This window comes from Telmatherina bonti, assembly GCF_933228915.1.
Source record: "Telmatherina bonti genome assembly, chromosome: 16".
NCBI lineage: Eukaryota > Metazoa > Chordata > Actinopteri > Atheriniformes > Telmatherinidae > Telmatherina > Telmatherina bonti.
Window position 1 is genome coordinate 12,671,195 of NC_136614.1, and position 20,847 is coordinate 12,692,041.

At 39.6% G+C, this 20,847-nt stretch overlaps 1 protein-coding gene across 1 annotated transcript in view; it reads right to left on the reverse strand.

Moving 5' to 3' along the window:
• Nucleotides 1–15,019, reverse strand: part of msraa (methionine sulfoxide reductase Aa) — a 58,743-nt gene extending 43,724 nt beyond the window's left edge. Inside the window, exon 1 of the mRNA XM_079255592.1 lies at nt 14,815–15,019. Coding sequence (XP_079111718.1) covers nt 14,815–14,950 — 136 coding nt within the window. The 5' untranslated portion in view covers nt 14,951–15,019. The remainder of the gene's footprint in view (nt 1–14,814) is intronic.
• Between the last annotated feature and the right edge of the window lie 5,828 nt (nt 15,020–20,847).

A 20,847-nucleotide genomic window follows, 5' to 3' on the forward strand; every position in this document is an offset into this window, starting at 1 on the left:
ATCACCTTCTTTTATTCTCACCAAATGATATGCGTTGCGGAGGTCCAATTTAGTGAAGATTGTGGCGCCATGAAGGGAGTTGAATACAGAGTCAAGCAGAGGTAAAGGGTACTTATTCTTCACAGTGATAGCGTTTAAGCCACGATAATCTATACAAGGCCTGAGTGAACCATCCTTCTTCGAGACGAAGAAAAATCCAGCCCCTACGGGTGACGAAGAGGGCCTGATTAGTCCTGCAGCGAGAGAATCTGAGATATATGTCTCCATAGCCTCAGTCTCTGGTCGGGAGATGTTATATAGACGGCAGGTGGGTAATGGCGCCCCCAGGAGCAGATCAATGGAACAGTCATAAGGTCTATGTGGGGGAAGAGCTGAGGCGTTGTCCTTGCTAAAGACCTCCCTTAAGTCGTGATAGACTGGGGGAACGGTGGACAGGTCAAGGGGAACAGGTTGGCGGCTGGAAACAAGGGTAGCAGGGACAGCTGAATGAAGGCAGGTGGCATGACAGAAGGAACTCCAGTTAATAATCCTCCCACTCTGCCAGTCCAGGTGGGGGTTGTGCTGAGCCAGCCAAGGGTGGCCTAAAACCAGAGGGGATTTAGGTGAGTCAACAATGTAAAACGAGATAAGTTCTTGATGATTACCCGAAACAATCATCTTTATAGGAAGGGATTGCAGTGTGATGGTGTAAAGAAGACTGCCATCCAGGGCCTGCGCAGAGATGGGGGATGAGAGGGTCTTCAAGCCAACATGTAGCGAGCTAGCTAAGGATCTATCCAAAAAAATTGGCCTCTGCACCAGAGTCTACCAAGGCATCAACAGAATGGGGAACATTATCGCTGAACAGGACTGCTGGGATGAGAGTTTTAGTGTGGGGAAGTACCTCAGAGGATGTGGTCGTCAGTACCCCCACTGCTACTGGCGGTCCTGGTCTTTTGATCGGTTGGGACAGAAAGAAATACGATGTCCAGGTAGTCCACAGTAGTAACAGTCTCCCGAGGTCCTTCTCCTCTGCCGCTCCTCCGGGGAAACGTGCGCTCTTCCCAGCTGCATAGGCTCCTCTGTGGGAGTGGCTGTGTGAGGGAAAGATGGTATTGCTCCAGAGAAATACTCCTGCTTGTTACTAGATTGGGATCTCCGTTCCCGGTCCCTCTCCCGCAGTCGGTTGTCCACCCGGATGGCGAGGGAAATTAGTCCCTCCAGGGACTCAGGCGTGTCACGGGTTGCCAGTTCATCCTTCAACTGGCTGCTTAGACCATTAGCAAAAACGTCACGGAGAGCATCATCATTCCACCCAGAATCTGCGGCGGCTGTCCTGAAATCAACAGCAAAGTTAGCCACACTCATACGTCCTTGACGGAGGCTGAGGAGACGTGTAGCAGACTCTCTGCCTCTTACAGGATGGTCAAAAACCTTTTTCATCTCTTGGACAAAAGATGAAAATGACTGCTGTCTGAAACCCTGTTGTTCGTAGGCTGCTTCCGCCCAATCCAGAGCTCTCCCTTCAAGGAGTCCGATCACAAAAGAAATCTTTGAGTGATCCGTGGCGTAGGTGAATGGTTTCTGATCGAATACCAGTGAACATTGAAGCAAAAATCCTCTACATTTGCCTAAATCGCCAGTATACGGCTTGGGATCTGGAATATGCGTCTCTCTTACGGGGTGTGCTGAGTCAGGTTGGGAAGCGGGTGGATCGGGAGCAGGCAGCTGAGACGGTGCGGGACGGCCCAAGCCGGCGACGTGTGTTGTAAGCTGGGTTAGCTGAGAGAGGATCGCACGATAGTTCTGATCCAGAGTTAGCATCATTTGCTCATGTCGAGCGAGACGTGCATTCTGACCTGAAATGGTGCGCTGAAAGCTGTCAGCGGTGGCTTCCGGGTTTGCGTCCGTCGGATCCATTCAGTGGCCAGATTGTTCTGTTGTAGGTGAGGGGCTAGTAGGATCCAAAGAGCGGACACTTTGAGTATAGAGAGAGATTTATTGATTTCCCACAGATTCCTGTGAATTCTTCGAGCGGAACCTTCAGAGACTGGCAGACTGGCGAGCATCAGGAGGCAGGCAGGCGGGGGAGCAAACGAACGAGCAGGCAGGCAGGCTGGCTTTCACGCAGGGCAATAAACAATCTGGCGCTGGATAGCAGGCAGAGCTGGTCTTAAATAGGTGGTGCGTTGATTGCTGAAATGTGGATCAGCTGTGCCTCCAGGTCCCAGCTGACCACGCCCACCAGGGAACAGGAATCACCACACATATATACACATATATACATATACACACACACACACACACACACACACACACACACGTGTGTGTGTGTGTGTGTGGATGCAACATGGCTATTTGTTTTGCCGTATAATAAGGAACTGACTGTTTTGAATGTGCAACATCTCTGATACAGCAAAGAAACAAGAAGATTAAGAGAGAAAAAGAGACAAAACAAGAGTCATCATAAGATCATGCTGTGGAAAATACGTCTGTCAATGATGAGGAGTCTGGTTCTGAAGTGAAAAAGATTACAAAGTTTATTGAACAGAAAATAAAAACAGAATAATACATATTTCAATTTGGAGAGACAGTCCAGAGGTCCGACGGTAAAGAAGTCTGGAACGCTCTCAAGAGTCCTGAACTAAAATGCCTTTTAAGGCCTCACCTACAGTACGTCAGTTATACGTCACAATCTATGTTATTCTAAACTAAGGATGATCTGGTATCCTACAGAAGAGGTCAACCTGACCACTGACTTATGATCTCCCGATGGCCCCCTGGTATCTGACCTCCTACCTGGAAACTCTTTAAAGGAAGAGAGTGTCCCAGCTAATCAGACCCAAGGTGTATGAATGCAGAAATCTCAGTCTCTATTCATTATCTATGCCTGTAAGGAGGACAAGCAGACCAAGCTTGAGTTCATCGTGACCTCTTCACTCCTGCCCATATATGAAATATATGAATCTCTAAGTCAGAACATAAAATTTCCACAACAATCGTCTTTTGCTGGCTGGAGAGAGCTAACAGGTCAGTCAAAAGGTCAAATGTTCTGTAGCGTCTCTTTAAAATACTAGTTGGATAACACATATTGGTATTACATAGCCAAAGTATGTGATAGAGATTCATCAGGCAGGTTTACTGACACAAATTTCCAGCAAGATTTATAACAGTGACTGAAAAATGTATCGACCAAACAGCAGAGCATACAGCGAAAAGGGTAAGGAAAGCATGTAATCTATCAATCAATTCATTGTTTATGTCTGTACATTTCTAGAAATGGTTGAGAACTACTTATTCTGAATAATTTGGCTTATACAAATCACAGCCCTGATAGACTTCCCTCATGTTTATTCATATTAAAACAACAAAAAAAAAAAAAGACCTTCTGCACCACAGCTTGGGCATTGTGGTAAATTTTCTGTTTTGTTCTCCTTTCCTTCACCTTTTCTAAACCCTCGTAACACTTGACTGACAGCTATGAGTGTAGTTAGAGTGGTGGGGGTTAATAAGCCTCCACAGGGCTCATGTATGCATGTGTGTGTGCATGTGAATGTAAGAGCCTCCCTGAGGGGTTGACGCGATCGATCGCTCACAGCCATTAGTCGTGAGACAGTGTGTGGTGCAGGGAACCAGACTTAATGCACTTTGCACTGGCAGGCTGATTGGACCCTTTCAGACCTCTATGTGTTACAGTAATGGCTTTTTTTTGCATTCACACATGCTGTAAGTGTATGCTTTGGAAAATGTTGACTGCTGCTGCTCAGAGCTGTAAAGTTGTGGAATATTTGCAGTCGAGTGTAAAGAAATCCTGTGTAAGACACTGGATTGTTTATAGCTACCCTTAATCACATTTATTCCTTCATGATATCTTGAACTACATTACTGTTACTGCAATCAACACGTAAATGAGTCAACAGGTGCCATATTTACAGTGAAAGTATGTTTAAACTCCTTTCTTTTGCTGCAGCATGATGATTGGGGGCTACAGCATATTCAGAACCAGTTCAGTAACTCGTATTATCCCAAAGGGGGACAAGCGGGAAGCTGAAACACTAGACAGGATCAAATTATCCTGCATTCATTCAGAGTTTTAAATGACTGCAACTTTTTCAGATCAGACTTTAGTTTTGTATTTTGACTAGACGGATGACACGAGCAGGGCTGATAGAGAGCTGCTGCTTCGCTTACAGTCAGATTGATTTTTGTGCTTTTTTTTTTGTTGATGACAGTTTATAAGTCTACGCGTGCGACGTTACAGTCAGTAAACATACGTTTCTGTAAGGATGACCGCAGCAAACTCAATGGAAATTAGCGTGTAGCTGTTGTATTCCCATTGATCATGTGACCAGTCAGAGCCGATTGATACGTGTTTTTTTTTCACCATAGACTGTATATAAAGAAATGGATGGAGTCTCAGTGACGTCACCCAAAAGTTTCTGAAGAGCTGAAATGAAGATCGGTGGGTGGTTCCTATTGTCGCCATGTTGGCAGCGTCATCTCGCCCGGAAAATACAAATATGGGCAAAGAGGTGGAGCTGAGAGGGGAGCCGTGAGCATCATGGTGGAAAAGCTAACCCCGAGATAACAGGAGCTAACCAGCTAATGGAGGTAAGCGGGCTAAAGCTAAGTCACGTTGTTAACTGGCTAAAACCCGCGGTTGTTCTACGTTCTTCTGACTTGAAGCCGGAGATACCTGTCAATCAAAAGGACACGCCCCTAAATATGCCGAACTCGGAGATTAAGTTGCTTTTAAGCGGGTGAGTCAGAAAAAAATTCACTCCCCCCACAGTTGTCATGAAGGTAAACCTGACCTATTAAACTGAAAATGGATTTTTGTACCAGGCTGTAAACATGTTTATTTCTGCTATGAAGTTGGTCTTTTTAACATGGGAGTCTATGGGGATTTGCTCTGTTTTGCAGCCCCTAGTGGATGAAGGGGGAACTGCAATTTTATGCACTTCTTCATAGGCTTCACTTTCTAACCGCCGACGGTTGCTGCTTGTTTTTGACACAGGGTCAAATGAGAATTAAAGACATCCAGAAACAAATGTTTTACATGTCGCGCCGTTTCTAACCAGACAATCCTGCATATAGTTGACCTAATTCTACCTTCTCATTTTTCTTCTGCAACCATCGTCTCTCATCTTTACCGCGGCGAATATTAAACATCTGAGTGAATGTTAACAGAGCCCCTTTTTTCTTTTTTTTTTTACCTCCTATTCTCCATATAATCCTGTCTCCATCATCCATTATGCCTTTCATATTCAACCCTAAACACTTGTCATTTTTCTGTCAAGGTTATCAGAGCAGTGTTCTGACAACAAAGAGCTCTGCTGATGAAATCGCACACAAAGGCACATTCATTCATCCAGTCAAATCCATCCATGTTGTTGTGGTAACGGCTCTGACAAAAGGTAGACGATCAGAGGAAGGCCAGCGTCGGCCTGATAACGCTGAAGTCACTTAACATGTACAAGAGACGTGACTGAACAGCAGATGCAGGTTTTGCGACACGAGCATCATTAAATCACTGAATCTGCTGGGTTATTATCTGTTTGGTAGAGTGAGACAACATGCACGGGGCTCAAACTGATCTCATATAGATGTAACCCAGTTACTGTCATTCTCATATAAATGAGACAGCGCGGCTTCAATCATCGGCTGTTTAATGTAAAAACAAATTATGTGACCTTAAGCTGATTCTGATTCAGCTTGAGGGGGATTTGACGCAAATCTTAAAGCATATTTCTTTTTGTCATTTTCTACCTGTAAATGAACTGGCGGCTTGTTTATTGCAATGTGTTCCTGATGGACCAGATAACGATTGCTGTGCCTCTTAAAAGAAAACCGTTTGATATTTTTCACATTTCTGAAAACGTGCTCTGCTTTCCAGCTCAGAAATAAGCTCTCTAATCTGATGAAAATATAGCTAGGTGGCTTTCTTAACATAAAAACAAAATGATTGAGAGATTAATCGGACACTAATATGAAATGCACTGAGACGGCTGCATTTGCGGTCTCCTGAATCGTCACACTGCAAATAAAATTATAGCTTGTGGTTTTTATTTAATGTCTCCTGTTTGTTTCAGATGAACAAGATGAGACAGAATTAGCTGCAGAAGTGTGGAAAGATGCAGTAACCTTCAGGAAAAGCCTGGTTACAGGTTTCTCCTTCTCTTGAGCTTTTGTATGAAGCGTCCCTACTGCTCTCCATAAATCCGACTGCCCCTGAACACACCAGCGCCATGACAAAATGTGCACCCTGATCTCTCTTCTAAAGCAATTCCACAAGGTCAAACCAAGTTAACTTTATCCTTCATCGCTTACAGAGAGGCACAAGCGAGAACATTTAGCTGCATGGGTTAAGAATAATCAGCCATTCACAGAAATCAAGCAAAACTTCTTATTAAATGAGTTCATAAATAACAGCGCTGTCAAAACTTATCTCCTCACTGGTTTTTCCTGAGGGAAAGGCGAAAACATGGAGAGTTTTGGTTTTTTGGGTTTTTTTTCACATCTTCTGAGTCAAATTAAAGAGACTTTAAATAAAAATATTAGAGCTGCAGCCTCTGCTCTGGTTATCTGTATCGGTAAATGTTAAAAGTCACGCAACATGCCTTTAAAGCTGATAGGAATGCATATAAAAAATAAACAGTGTGTTGCGAAACTTTAGCACTTCAGGACTTGAAGAGTTTGGGGGGTGTCGCAGAGTCATCTCACATACAGTCATACAGTGGTGAAGTAAAATAATCACCAATTAATTCATTTCAATAAAAGACATTAAGTTACAGGTGAACATAGAGATAAATGTAAGTGTGTAAGTGATATTTTCCTTGTACACTGTGCCTCTTTATAACTTGCACAAGCTGACGTGACTGAAGCCATGAGAAACATGAATGAATGCTGACAATCTGCTGTCTGAAAGGAGACAAATCTATCAGCAATAAATACTTTTAAAGCTTTTTCCAGTTCATGATGACTTGACCTTTTAAAAGTTCAGCCAAGCACCCGCAGGAGATGGTGCCAAAACGCTTATTTTAGAGATCGTATCTCTAAAATCTCGTATTAACTGTCTGGAATAAAACCCATAATTTAGTTTCGCTCATAGACTGTATATAAAAAGATGGACGGAGCCTCCGTGACGTCACCCATAGGTTTCTGAAGAGCTGAATTGAAGCTCGATGGGCGGTTCCTATCATCGCCATCTTGGCAGGGGCATGCGTGTCGTCTCGCCTGGAAAATATAAATATGGTCAAAGAGGTGAACCTAAGAGGGGGGCTGTGAGCGTCATGGTGGATGATTGACATCGAGCGAACTCCAAGCTGCCTGTAGCTAAAAGCTAACCGAGCTAACCCGGAGATAACAAGAGCTAACCAGCTAACGGACGTAAGCGTGCTAAAGCTAAGTCACATTGTTAACCGGCTAAAAACCACGGTTGTTCTACGTTCTTCTAACTTGAAGCGGGAGATTGGGTACCTGTCAATCAAAAGGACACGCCCCTAAATATGCCGAACTTCGAGATTAAATTACTTTTAAACGGGCGAGTTAGAAAAAATTCACTCCCTCCACAGTTGTCATGTAAACCTGACCTATTAAACTGAAAATGGATTTTTGAACCAGGCTGTAAACATGTTTATTTCTGCTGTGAAGTTGGTCTTTTTAACATGGGAGTCTATGGGGATTCGCTCTTTTTTGCAGCCCCTAGTGGATGAAGGGGGAACTGCAGTTTTATGCACTTCCGCGCAGGCTTCACTTTTAACCACCAGAGGTTGCCGCTTGGTTTCACTGCATCATATCAGAGTTGAGCTTTGCTGAATTAATGTCCTACAATGATCTGACAGATGTTTTGAGCGGCATCTGCATCGTTTCAAAGGAAAATTCACGTTCATCCTGATTGTAGAGGTTTCATTTTTAGTTAAGCCTAATTTTTTTTTTCATTTTTGCAATGTTTCATCTCCATTTGTTCTTCATCAGTAACACACACCCTGATATTTACACACCTTGACAAATCTTCAGCATTTTTCTTTTACACATGCATATAGACAGTGCATGTACAAATATGTTGGCCTGCGACCTGTCCAGGGGGTATCCTGCCTATCGCCCAGCGATTGCTGGGATAGACTCCAGCTTCCCTGCAACCCAGAATGGAACTAAGTAGTTAAGAAAATGGATGAGTAAGTATTTGCTATACACCAAACAGCAGGATGCTGAGATTATAGCTGACCCTCTGCTGGTGTTTGTCTGGTTTACTTTCAATTTGTGTGTAAACGGTAATGAGCCTGCCAATAAACTAATGGTGATGCCATCATCACCCTGTATACATAATCTGCTGGCAGATTAAACACATTATAAAGTTCATGGAAGGAGAAGCTCAGGAAACACTTGTCTTTTAGTATATGTGATGATAATCCCATTTTGAGGCTGTAGTTAAGATACTGCATGCAAATATTTACCAAGTTTAAGACCATAAGTCTGCAGAGTTTCATTGACTTTAAAGAACTGCTTCATTTAAATGCATGTGAGTGTGCATAATTTAGTTTCAGACTTCATTTTCAACACTGATGCAAAGTGTTGCTTGTTAAAGATGACCTGACTGACTGAATCCCTCCATGTACTTTTAAGCTGTTGTAAAGAAAAAATAAAAAGTGCATCGTTGGAAAAACAAATAATTTTCCTTTTGATTTTATTGATGAAATGCTTCATCTATATTTTTCTTTCCCCTAAAATTTTGACTGATATTCAAAACAATATAACAAATAATATTCTTGTCTGCTTCTTAGTATTATAAAATGTTCCAAGTGGAGGCACGGACATTTTAATTCATCCTACTTTTTTTTTTTCTTTTCTAGTTAGATACAAACAAAACAAAATAAACTGTCACAATCAGTTTGTCCATTTCCAAAAAAACAATCAAGTAAAACAAAAACAAAATAGGCAGAAGCAAAGCTTGTATGCCTAATAATGTACACTTACAAATAGAGTTATCTTTATTTATACAAATTACAAAAGCAGACGCATTACATACACAATGTGTGACTTTTATAAAGAAAAATCATTTATAAAGTTGCATTTCTCTCAAAAATAAACTGATAAATCATCTTTTTAAACAGAAATAAAGAATTATAATTTATTTCCTCATTACTGAGTTTATTCCACAGTTGAACCCTCCCGAAAAGGACAAGCATCTGTTTCACTCCTGTTCTAGATTTTGGAACAATAAATTTACAACACTCTCTAAAGTTATTTTTAGTCTGCTGAAGCTTTAAGTCATTTTGGACACCTTCTGGAAGGTGTTCAGTTTCAGGCAAAGTAATCAAGTGTTTGTAATAAGACACTGTAATAGAGAGGAATGTTGGGTTTTTCCTGCTCTTCAGAATAACATAAATTTATTAATGATGGGTTTGTAGATGGAATATTTAGCATTCAGGCACCAGTAGGTAGGTCCAGTAGACTGGATTACTTCCTAAAAAGAGCATTAAACATCTGCAGCTCATCCAGATGTTGCTGCTAGAGCTACAAATCTGAACACATCACACCAGTTTTAACATCTTTACACTGGTTTCCAGTTTATACTGGTTTCCAGTCAGTCACAGCATAGATTTTAATTTCTTACTCGTAATCTACAAATCCCAGAACAGTTCATGACCAGCATAGATCTGTGATATGTTCAGAGAATATGAACCAAGCAGGGCTCTTAGGTCCAAAGACTCAGGTCAACTAGTCCAGACCAGAGCCCAGACCAGAGCCCAGACCAGAGCCCAGACCAGAGTCCAGACCAGAGTCCAGCTCTAAACCCAGACCAGAGTCCAGATCACAGTCCAGGCAAGAGTCCTGCGCAGAGTCCAGACCAGAGTCCAGACCAGAGCCCAGACCAGAGTTCGGACCAGAGTTCGGACCAGAGTTCGGACCAGAGTTCGGACCAGAGTCCAGACCAGAAAGCGGACCAGAGTTCGGACCAAAGTCCGGACCAAAGTCCAGACCAGAAAGCGGACCAGAAAGCGGACCAGAGCCCAGACCAGAGCCCAGACCAGAGCCCAGACCAGAGCCCAGACCAGCAGCTGTTAAGCTGCAAACAAGAGGAACACTATCCAGTGGAGGTTAAACTCTCTCCATGTGTCGACACTTCCACATCCTGGTACAAAACGTTTCCTTTCTCATGAAATCTGCACAATACCTGATCTTATATTGCTTTAGTCATTTCCATTTTATCATCAATTCAATCATTTTATGAATAATTTATAGCTATCTTTGTTATTTCTTGCACCTTTTCCTACTTTTCAAAACCTTCTCTACACCATCTGTAACGCTTAATGTCTTATTTAAAGCACTTTGAATTGTTTTGTACATGAACTGTGCACTACAAATAAACTTGCCTTGACTGAAAGTGCTATTTAAATGATAATAATAATACCAGTTGTGTTTAATTACAGAAATACTTGGCTGTACTGCAGATGTAGCTGCTCTGGGCTGCTCATATGGAGAGAGCAAACATCTGTCTTAAGTGTTCATGCTCCATCTGAGCCGCTTCCAGCTCAAAGAACGCAATGCCAAGAAATAACTTCTTTTTTTTTTTTTTTTTTTTTTTTTTTTAAACACACACAAAGCTGGAATCACTGGCTGGTTATTGTGATACGGTTCCAGATATTTGAGTCAGCCTCCAAAAGAAAAAAAAAGAAAAAAAACAACAACAGAAGTAAAAACCTCCCTGGAAATACTCCCTGACAAAATTACACGTTCCACAACAGCAAGCTGCAATAGTAATGATTTACATCCACAAAACACCTGCTAATTAAACGACTCTCACACGGCAGCTGCCGGATGTCTGAACACATCAACATTAAGCCCTGATGAAGATGACATTAACTTCTTCATTAGTCTTTTGTTTCCACATTTGTCCATCTGTGTGTAGGCGGGGAGCATTAAAAGGCTGCAGTAAGAGATTCAGCACAAGTTACGTCTGAGTAGCAGGGTCAGAAACAAGCTGACCTCTGACCCCGGGACATGCATGGAGGGATGAATGCTCTTGTGTTTTTTAAGTCAGGCCTGATTGGGAAGCTATAATTCGATGGTATTCTGGTTATAAATGCTTTTAAAAGCATCAACTTTACATGAATGATAAAAGAAGAGAGTCTTAAATTAGAATTTAGAGGACTTGAACGAAACAATACATCGAAGAGGAGGCAACGGGTGGGTGTTCAGTTATTAAAACACAACGGATTCAATGCAGGACACATGTTAGGAACTGATCTTATTAGAGAGGTACTTACATTTAGAGTCCATTTCATATCTGCTTCATATTTCATTATCATCTCACTTATTTAGAAGCCGCCTGTGTGACAATTAAAAGACCAAAACAACAACTGGAAACATGTTCTCCAGTCAGATGGAAATATGATGATGATTTAGTCCAAATTAAAGCTAAGATGGAAAAATATTTCTGATATCAAGCTTCACATATGTCAGACTGCTGATAATATGTAAGAGAGGAAGAACAACTTTCACATCCATCCACCCATTTTCTAGATTTCTTGTTCCAGTTCAGGGTTGCAGGAGAGCTGGAGCCTAATCTGGCAACTAGCAGGTGTGAGGTATGGTACACCATGGACAGGAGGTACAGGCTATCGCAGGGCCAACACAGACAGACATAAAAAACATCATTCTTACATAATTCAACTAAAATAATATCTGAAGGGAACACAGAATATTCAGTAGTCAGGAAATAGAAGCCAGTTAGAGGGTCTGGAGGCATGCAGCATGACTTTAATGGTTTACAAAATAACATCACAGCAGATGGTAGCATTGCCCAATGGCAACCAGTCAAAAGAACCATGGCCAGGACAAACACTTCTTTCCATCTCCATGCCAGAAGTAACCCCATATATCTTTCTCTCTCTGGAAATTCTGATACGTGAAGTTTCTGCCTGGTAAACTTTTGACAAGGTGTGTAGCGCTGCTGCCAAAGTCCATTCTAGTTACCTTGAAACAAGACGACATGAACGTAAGATGCTAGATAGTTATTAGTAAAAGAAAACTCCAAATTTAAGTCATTTTGATTTAAAACCCATAGAAACTGTGTAGCATCACAGTGCTGTTCTGGTTTTTGAGTGATGTGAAATGCTGTCACCATAGATAAAATTCTCTAAATGATGGAAAAGGAAAGCAGAAATTATTCTCTCTTCTATTTGGTGAAAAAGAACAGAGTGCACGTGACAGCCAGATCCAAAAGGGGGTGGGGGCGTCCTTGGAGGTGGAGCTGAAGCACAGCAGAAAGGGATTCATTCAAAATTTTAAGGTCAAGTCAGCAGTAAATATAAATTTCAATGTAAATTCCCACCTTCCAACATGCCTTGTTTTTTTTGTTTTTTTTGGTTTTTCACCTCTTTCTTCACCTCGAACCTGACCTCCCCAGGTTGGATGAGCTTTGTGAAATACATAACTGACTTTTTATTCTCAACAAAACTCTTAAACTAACATTAAACATCCCCAAAGCAGCAACAGTAATCATCATGATCGTGTCAAAGAGGTTTCAAACCCCAATGAATGAAGACTAACCTCTTGTTTGGTGCAAAGTTGGCCTTCTTCTGGCTACGAGTAGACTCTTTGCAGTCAAACATCCATCTTTGTCCAGTCGGAGACGTTACAAAGATAAAATTATTAAAACCATGACCGCGTTGTCTTTCAAATATAGTGGCATGTCCACATTTTGGATATTGCAACACCTTGTCCCTGAAACCTGGTCCCCTCCGATGCTGAAATTTGTGTAAAAACAAGGAACGTCTTGTTTTGCTTTCCATGCCCATACTTTACTTTTTCGTGTCTCGTTTTTCGGAGCTGAGAATAAGGTTTGTCCTCATCCACTACCAACGTCATGTCTGGACGTTTCTTGATTTCCTCTAGTGCTGCAGTCCTGAAGTAGACAGACAAAGGAGGGGAAGCCCTGCCAAGTCACTCCACTGCAGGCATGGCTTTTTCCTTTTCCCTCTGCTCCCTCACGCTTTCTTCGCCTCTCTTGAATGTGGCAGCGTACCCGAAAAGCTTTGGCGACACTCCAGCATGTCAGCCATTCCATCTGAACCTTCCCATTCTTCCTGATCGTCCTTTTGCTGTGGGCCCCCGCCCTCCTAACCCCTTCACTCCCACATCCTCCTTCCCCAAAACCAATCCCTTCCAGCACAGCCAAAACATTAAGCACACGACTTGGGGTAAATCAATCCAAACTACATCTTATAAAATAAAATAAATAAAATAAATATATATAAATATTTGATTTTTAACTATCCAGTTTCCATAAGTCTCTGTAACACTGCACTCAAATACTGCTGTGTCAATATTCTTCACTCTATTCACACAACCTTTACATTTATTACTTGTTACCAAAGGCCAGTATAAAGGGCAAAGTGTGTTTTTGTGTGTGTGTGTCCCGAGTCTTTTGTTCAGTGCCAGTGCAGATCTTTTCATCGTGTGCCAAGACTCAGCGCCCTCACTTGTAGTGAAGAGGGGGCAGGTTGGTGCCAGCCACCCCAACTGCCAATTTACTGCTGCTGTTGGCCGGTTTATACACACATAAACACACACATGTACACTTTTTGGTTGTAGCCATGTTAAAGTGACAGTTTTCTTTTACAATAAACACACTAATCAATACCTGAATGAATCCAACAAATGGATAAATACAAAACAATACCAAAATAATTATAGCTTCATTTCTGTGTATTTTTTAATTTTTTTTTTTTCACAAATCTGGCTACACAGATAATATATTATTCTGATTTTAACCCAAACAACTTTGTGTGTTTTCATTGTGTAATGTAGTATAATTCTAATATCTAATTTTATACAGTTGTGCTCATATGTATTCATCCCCTTTCATTAAAGAAAATGATGAATTTACAACAGTCACACAAGTAACTTGAAACTTAAAAAAGGAACAATAACTAAAAATTTGCAAAAATATAGTTTAGTAATATAAGACACTGTTTCCATTTAATTGAGTAGAAGAAAGAAAAAAAATGATCCTGGACAAATTAGATCACTTTTCTGTTGAACAGTGGGACAAAATACCTGTCAACAGGTGCAGAGGTCTGACTGAGAAGAACAGAAAACACCTGACTGTAGCGGAAACATTAAAGGATTGTTCAACAAAATATTAGTTTATGAGTGATGCAATATGTAATAAATTATGATATTTGTTTGCTTTTAAAAGATATTTCTATTGAACCCGAATTAGAAAATAATGTAATGACTTTCATAAAATTTTTATTTATTATTACTTTAGTCAATTTCATCTTATTTTACAGGCAGCTGTTTTTTTTCCTTCTTTAATGAAAGGGTATAAATAAATATGAGCACAACTGTATAATATTTATTTGAAAAGTGAAAGAGCATAAATAAAACAAATGCAATAAAATAAACTTTTCTTATTACATAATTGTTTTGATGTTTGTTGGTTTAAATAAATGTTTCAAGACTTAAAGGTTATCGAGCATTTAATTTAGAAAATCCTGACCATTTTCTACTGTTTTACTCTGTTGGTAAATCTATTGTTGTTATGCAGTTATGCAGTCACTTATTGAGCAATACCGGAAGGGAAAGTTGCGCATGCGTACATTGTAGCAGGTGCAGCTCACGTTTGTAAACATTATCTAACTTTATCACTCCTTCATAACTACTGCAACGTGTATGGTTTGGAAGATCACACTTCAGATATAATGCACAAACAACAATTAAACAAAAAAGCAACAAGCCGCTAATTTAAAATTTTCTCTCATAGCGCGGAATTATGAAAGTTTGTCACACAGCTAGTTTGCTAAAGCTAACCAGCTAAAGTCTTACCGGACACTTTGATGCTGTCACCGCGGCCAGGTAGTGCTGTTTCTGGGGTCGGCATCTGGGCTTTGGAAGCCATATCTCCCATCCTACTGTTGATAAAATGACGCCACACCAGTCGAAGTCTGGAGGAGGAGACCATTGACGCTGCCTGGCTACTCAGAGGGAGAGCTAAGCTACATAACAGCAGGCTTACTCAACCTGAACTCAGGGCTTGTGTAACGTTAAGTTACCCTGTTACACAACAGTGACTTTACACAAAAAGTGTTTAAATATACTGTTAAAACATCATATGACACATTTGGCACTTATACAAAACTTAATTTCTGAATACATAATAGATCAATCAATAAAAACTTTATTTGTTGAGCATCTATAGTATATTTGGAGTTTATTGAGAGGATAGCCCCTTGAGATGATGCATCTCGTTTTCGAGGCGATCCTCAACGCAGACACACATAATCCTTACTTAGACATAACAGCAACATTCACACTAGACACATCTCTCTAAATCGCCCCTATAAACCCAACCCTTGGTACAAGCAAAATAAAATACATTCATCTGAAGTACAGTATATCCATGGACATACATATTTAAATAACAATCGTGATGGGCCATTGCACAGCATGAGTCAAAGTAAAATTATTCAGGAGAATAGTTTTAAATTTTTAATTTAGGCTTTTAGATGTGTTTAAATGGACTACTAGAAGTTTTCCAGCCTGCAATTCTTTGGGAATCACCATGTTGATGCAAATAATTATTTTAAATCTTTTCAACTGTTTTTCTTTTGTTTTTATGAGCAATAAATTGTTTTGTTTGTTTTTTTTTTTTAAACATACCTCAAAGTAACCAAAGTGTTGTACAGGTAAAATAAAACAAATCAACCATAAAAGCACTAAAGTAAAAACAACATGATAGTTAAAAAGACATAATTAGACAGAAAAGACCTAGTGGTCCTGCTCTCCGGAGTTAAATGTCAACATAAAAAGATGAGTTTTTAAATGAGATTTAAAACAACGTAAACCTCACCAAAAGAGGGAGATGGTTCCAGAGTTTGGGGGCTACTGCATTCTCCTGTTATTCTGGTATATTTACTTAGTTCTGACTGCTGTGTTTGCAACTAACGTGCACATTTTTGTATCCAGGTGCCAGTCAGTGACTGGTGCACCCTCCAGTAGCTCACCAGAGCTTGGCACTTCGAAGACACCAATGTTTTTCATGTGATTTTAGATTCTCAACTCGACGTTTCAAGAGACATTTCAAATGGTCAAAAAAGAAAAAAAAGTTGAATTTTTTTTCCATAAATACTTGTAAAGGCAGTACAGCTCTTTATGTACACAATGACTTTTTTTTTTTTTTTTTTTTACTTAAGTTGCTGTATAACTGTATAGGTAAAGACCAAACAAACCATAAATCACACAGTTAAGATCATCGTATAGAAAAAGCCTTGAAACTATTGTATGAAAAACATCTTAGACGGCATCACTGTCTCAAACTGCAGAAACATTTACTTCATTTCTGTTTCATGAAAAAAACATTTTTCTGAAACATCTAGAATAATAAAGTAACAGGGTCAGAACCAGAAGGTGAAGAATATGTGCATTTTAGTCTTTCACATTAATCCAAACTAATTCTTTAACTCACTTTTGTTGATACAATTAAGATTAAATCAAGATAATTGTCAAACTAACTTAACTGAGTTGTAGTAAGTGGCCAGATTGAGTTTATTCAAGTTAATTAAGTTAATTCAACTCAACAGTCAGACCTTCTCAAATCATTCAGTCCCACTTGTCCAAAAGCAGATGTGCATACAAATATGCATATTGATTTGAGCTGTATACTTTGCTGCCAGTGCTGTGCTGATGTGTTGACAATGTTTGGATGTTATGTTTGAATTTTAAAGTTAAGGGGGGGGGAAAGCCACCATCATCACTAACACTGATGATTGAAGAAATAAAGCTGTTGGTTGATGTCTAACGTTGTATCTGTCTCTGTATGTGAAAAGTATATGATCAAAAGATTTTCTTTTCACCTTATTTCATCAAGTTAAAATCAGTATTAAGTGGCTTTGGGATACAGCAAATAACATTTGGAACTACTGTAATCTTTTCTGTTGACTTTGCAGGAACTTGAGTCAGACTGATTCAATTTGAGAAAATCTGACTCAGAACTGTCAAAGTTGAACGAATTTAGGTTTAAAAAATGAATCACTTGTTATTAATTAAAGCAATTTAAGCTTGTTTAAATGTTCTCTTTTCACAATGTCAGTAGAAACTGACAGTAAAACCTAAAACAGGGGCTGCGATGCTTCCTTACCTGCTTGATGAAAGGTGTGGCAAAGGGCTGACGAGCCTTAAACCTGGACCCAGCTCATCAGGCCCTACCATGCGCTGCTGGATCATGGAGGTGTTTCATGTTTAGTTTGGAGTTTTTCTTCATTGTTTGCCATTTTGTCTTCCCCTGTGTGTGTCATTTGAATTAGCCAAAGCCAACTTACCCTCGTGAGTTTTAGTGTGAGGCCGGTTTTCCTGAGCGAGTTTGATCTGTTTAAGCTGCACCTTTCAGGATCAGTGTATTCAGCTCACCTCTTTTTAAGCCCATTTAGTTCATTCATTTCTTTGGATTTCTGGATTCATTTTAAATTTTTAAAAAAAGCCAATTTTTTTAAATGACTTTTTATGTCTTCATGGCTTTACTGCTTGTTCCCTGACAGTGGTATTCAGTTCTGTCCTATGAGAGCCACAATCCAGCAGGCTTTCCATGTATTCCTGCTTCAACACACCTGAATCAAATTAAATTGATCTAAAAGCTGTTTAGGTTTAGTACAATGACTCTTTAATATGAGTCAGCTGTGTTGGAGCAGGGATACATGGAAAACCTGCTGGATTTCAGCCTCTGTAGGACTGAACTGTGTACACCTGACCTAGAAGAACCTTTGTCAGTAGAAAACTACTGAACACATTACCATCTAAAGTCAATGTTCATTCTTTTTTCTTTCTCTTTTCACTTGCTGCTTCCTGCTTCTGACATCTTACTTTTTATTGTAAAACATCTTATTGTGTGTTTTCAGTTGTAGTATTTTAATTCAACACCATTTTAATTGTCTGTCTTTCATCTTGGCAGCGAACCATAGACACGGTTTTGTTAAATAACCTCGACTAGAAACCTGTTTGCATCGTGGAACATTGTATGATTATATAAAGCAACATTTTTATACATTTGTTCCTGTTTAAATAAACATAAAGAAATAGCAAAGGGAGCTGCTGAATTTTGTTTCCTTTCTTTTAGTCTTGTTCATCTTTTGTTGAACTCTTCTTCACCCTGGAGTTATTATAGATTTAATTATGACTTTTCTGATACATATTTAAAACCACATTTGCCTTGAAGATGGCAAATAGGTGCAGTACTTTGTTGAAACATGGAAAAAAAGATTTTACAGGGGCTTTTACAGTTTTAATAAGCCAGAAGGTTCATATTTGGTGCTTCTTTTTTCTTCACTACTTCACTACTCGTTGTTTTAGAGAAGATTTTTTATAATATTTCTTTAGTCTTCAGGCGGAGTTCTCCAGACTTTCCAGCTTCCTTACATTTCTAATGTACAGACTGCTCACCGAAAAGAGAAATGTCAAGTTTTCCAGCTTGAAATTCTTTGGGAATCATCGTGTTGATGCAAATAACTATTTAATATATTTTAAACTGGAACAACTTACGTCATTCTGGGAGACTGCGAGTATTCTGCCTAAATGTAGAAACAGGCTTTTAGTTCATTTGTTTTTTTGGAAACAACACTTTTATTTAGGTGCCTTTTTATGCCTGAGTTATTGATTGGTCAGTGTTTTGTGGCTTAACAGGTTCGCTTCAACAATTGAACTTTAAACAAGTGAAAAAAGCAATCGAGCAAAAACTTTGAAAATCCTTCAGAATTGATGTTCAAGTCGCTTTAAAGTTTGCAAGAAAGTCTGGCTGTTTGGAGGCAGAGTACAACAAAATGAGAAGTGCAGAGCTGCAGAGTGTAGAAAACTACAACAAAATGATGGCGTTTGTCATGCTGAGTTCAAGTTCCAGTGAGAAAGTCAGATAAATACCAATGCACAGAGGAAGTTTTGCTATATTATACTGTTTACAGCACGATTTTCAACAGATTCTGGAAAGCTTTTAACAAAATGCCGCTATATCAGTCATTAGAAAGCCATTTACAACATTTACAGTAATTTTCTAATATGAAAGTATAATTTTGACAAACATATCCCACCTCCAATCACTCACTGACCCCATGAGGAAAACTGTTGAGCTGCTTAATTAGAATTAGACTTTAATTACAATTCACGCTAACAAATATGAAAATTGCTCTCCTATAAAATAAAAATGGTTCAGAGAAGTAAGAAAACAAGGCACTTGATGCAGTTATTTCCATCACTCTGGCCTTTAATGACAGCGATGCAAATAACTGAAGCAGCAGATTTTAGTCATTTGGAAATAAAGTAAATTATTTTTTAAAAGTTTTTTCACTGAAATGATGTTAAAACTAATAATACTGGTTTCATACGTAAATCCAGTGAACACATATCGTCATATTAGCAACATTATTCTATACAGTTTAAATCTTAATGCTTGTTATCTGTAAATGTAATAATTATAATCAGATGTGCTCTGCCCAATGGACATACCTTAAGTCTTTTTATTTCTAACTACAAACCCATAATCGACATGATTTGATAAATAACATTTCTAGGTTTTGGAAATTATTACTGAAAATCAAAATTTTTTATAGAATATATTGAATTTGGTATTTTGGAAAATTTAATCTGGAAATACCAGAACAATGACATGGGGGGGGGGGGGGGGGGGGGGGGGGGGATCCTTGTAATTATTCACTGACAAGGTATGTATTAAACTGGAACTGGATGTAAAAACGAACCCATCCAGCTGTCTATTTCAGACTGCTGATACCCAGTTGTGACTGGAAATGGCTGCTCAAAGAAAACGAACACTTCATTACTTGGAACCTGGTGCAGGTAAATGAACACCAAACAGTCCCCCATTAGTCAACTGGATCCCAGTTCACCAGGTGGAGGAAGGGCTGCAGGGGCACAGATGATGTGCCATATGGAAGAACCCAGGAGGAACACTGCTCAAATTCTAGAAAGCGTTCCTTTCAGTGTGTGATCGTGCCTGTCTGAAGGTGAAAATCATTCATAATTCAGCAGGCATGCGCATAGCTTCAGATTCAGCCACAGACAGCAATGAAATGTGCAATGCAGCCTGATGTTGGATGAGCTAAAAGGAGCATGAAAACCAACAAACAAACATCTGAGAACCAGTTTCAGTCTTATTTCACTCACAAACATGATGACTTGAGTTAAAAATGTGACCTTAAAAAGGAAAAAAATCTTGAGGTTTCTGGTCTTCATGCTGGTGCTCAACATCAGAACACATTAATGGGCCCATATTTATCCCTCTTATTACAGCACGATGAATCCGACAGAAATAAAGTAGATTTTATTTGAACTGTAACCTCACATTATTTACTGGCTAGAAATCATTTTGATGTCAGTCTCACATCATTGGAATTTCGGTTCACTCTTTACAATGTTAGGTCAGTTCATTTAGGTTTGCAGCATCTGATTTCTGCACAGCTACATTAAGGTTTCTCACATTTCAGAATAATTTGTTAAACAGAGTTCACGGTCTGGTAAAAAGCAGCAAAGTATTCAGGTCTTGTGACTGCAAAAGTCAAATTCATCCACCCTGTGCTTGACAGTCAGAAACAGTGGAACAGGAGTATATTTCTGTCCTATCCTGTGTCCTACAATCTAAACTTATTTACCCACTCAGGCTCTCTATTGACTCTTAAGGTAAGTATTTGTCCTTATCTGGGGATCTGAAAGGTGCATTTATGTTCTCAAATAGTGATAGTCTGCGTTGAGAAAACAAAACAGAGAATTAAACCCCTCAACAGGCTTTACTCATACATGAAGGCTTTCCAGTCGCCTTTTACATTCAAGGCAGATTTGCTTTTAAATTAGGATACAAGATGA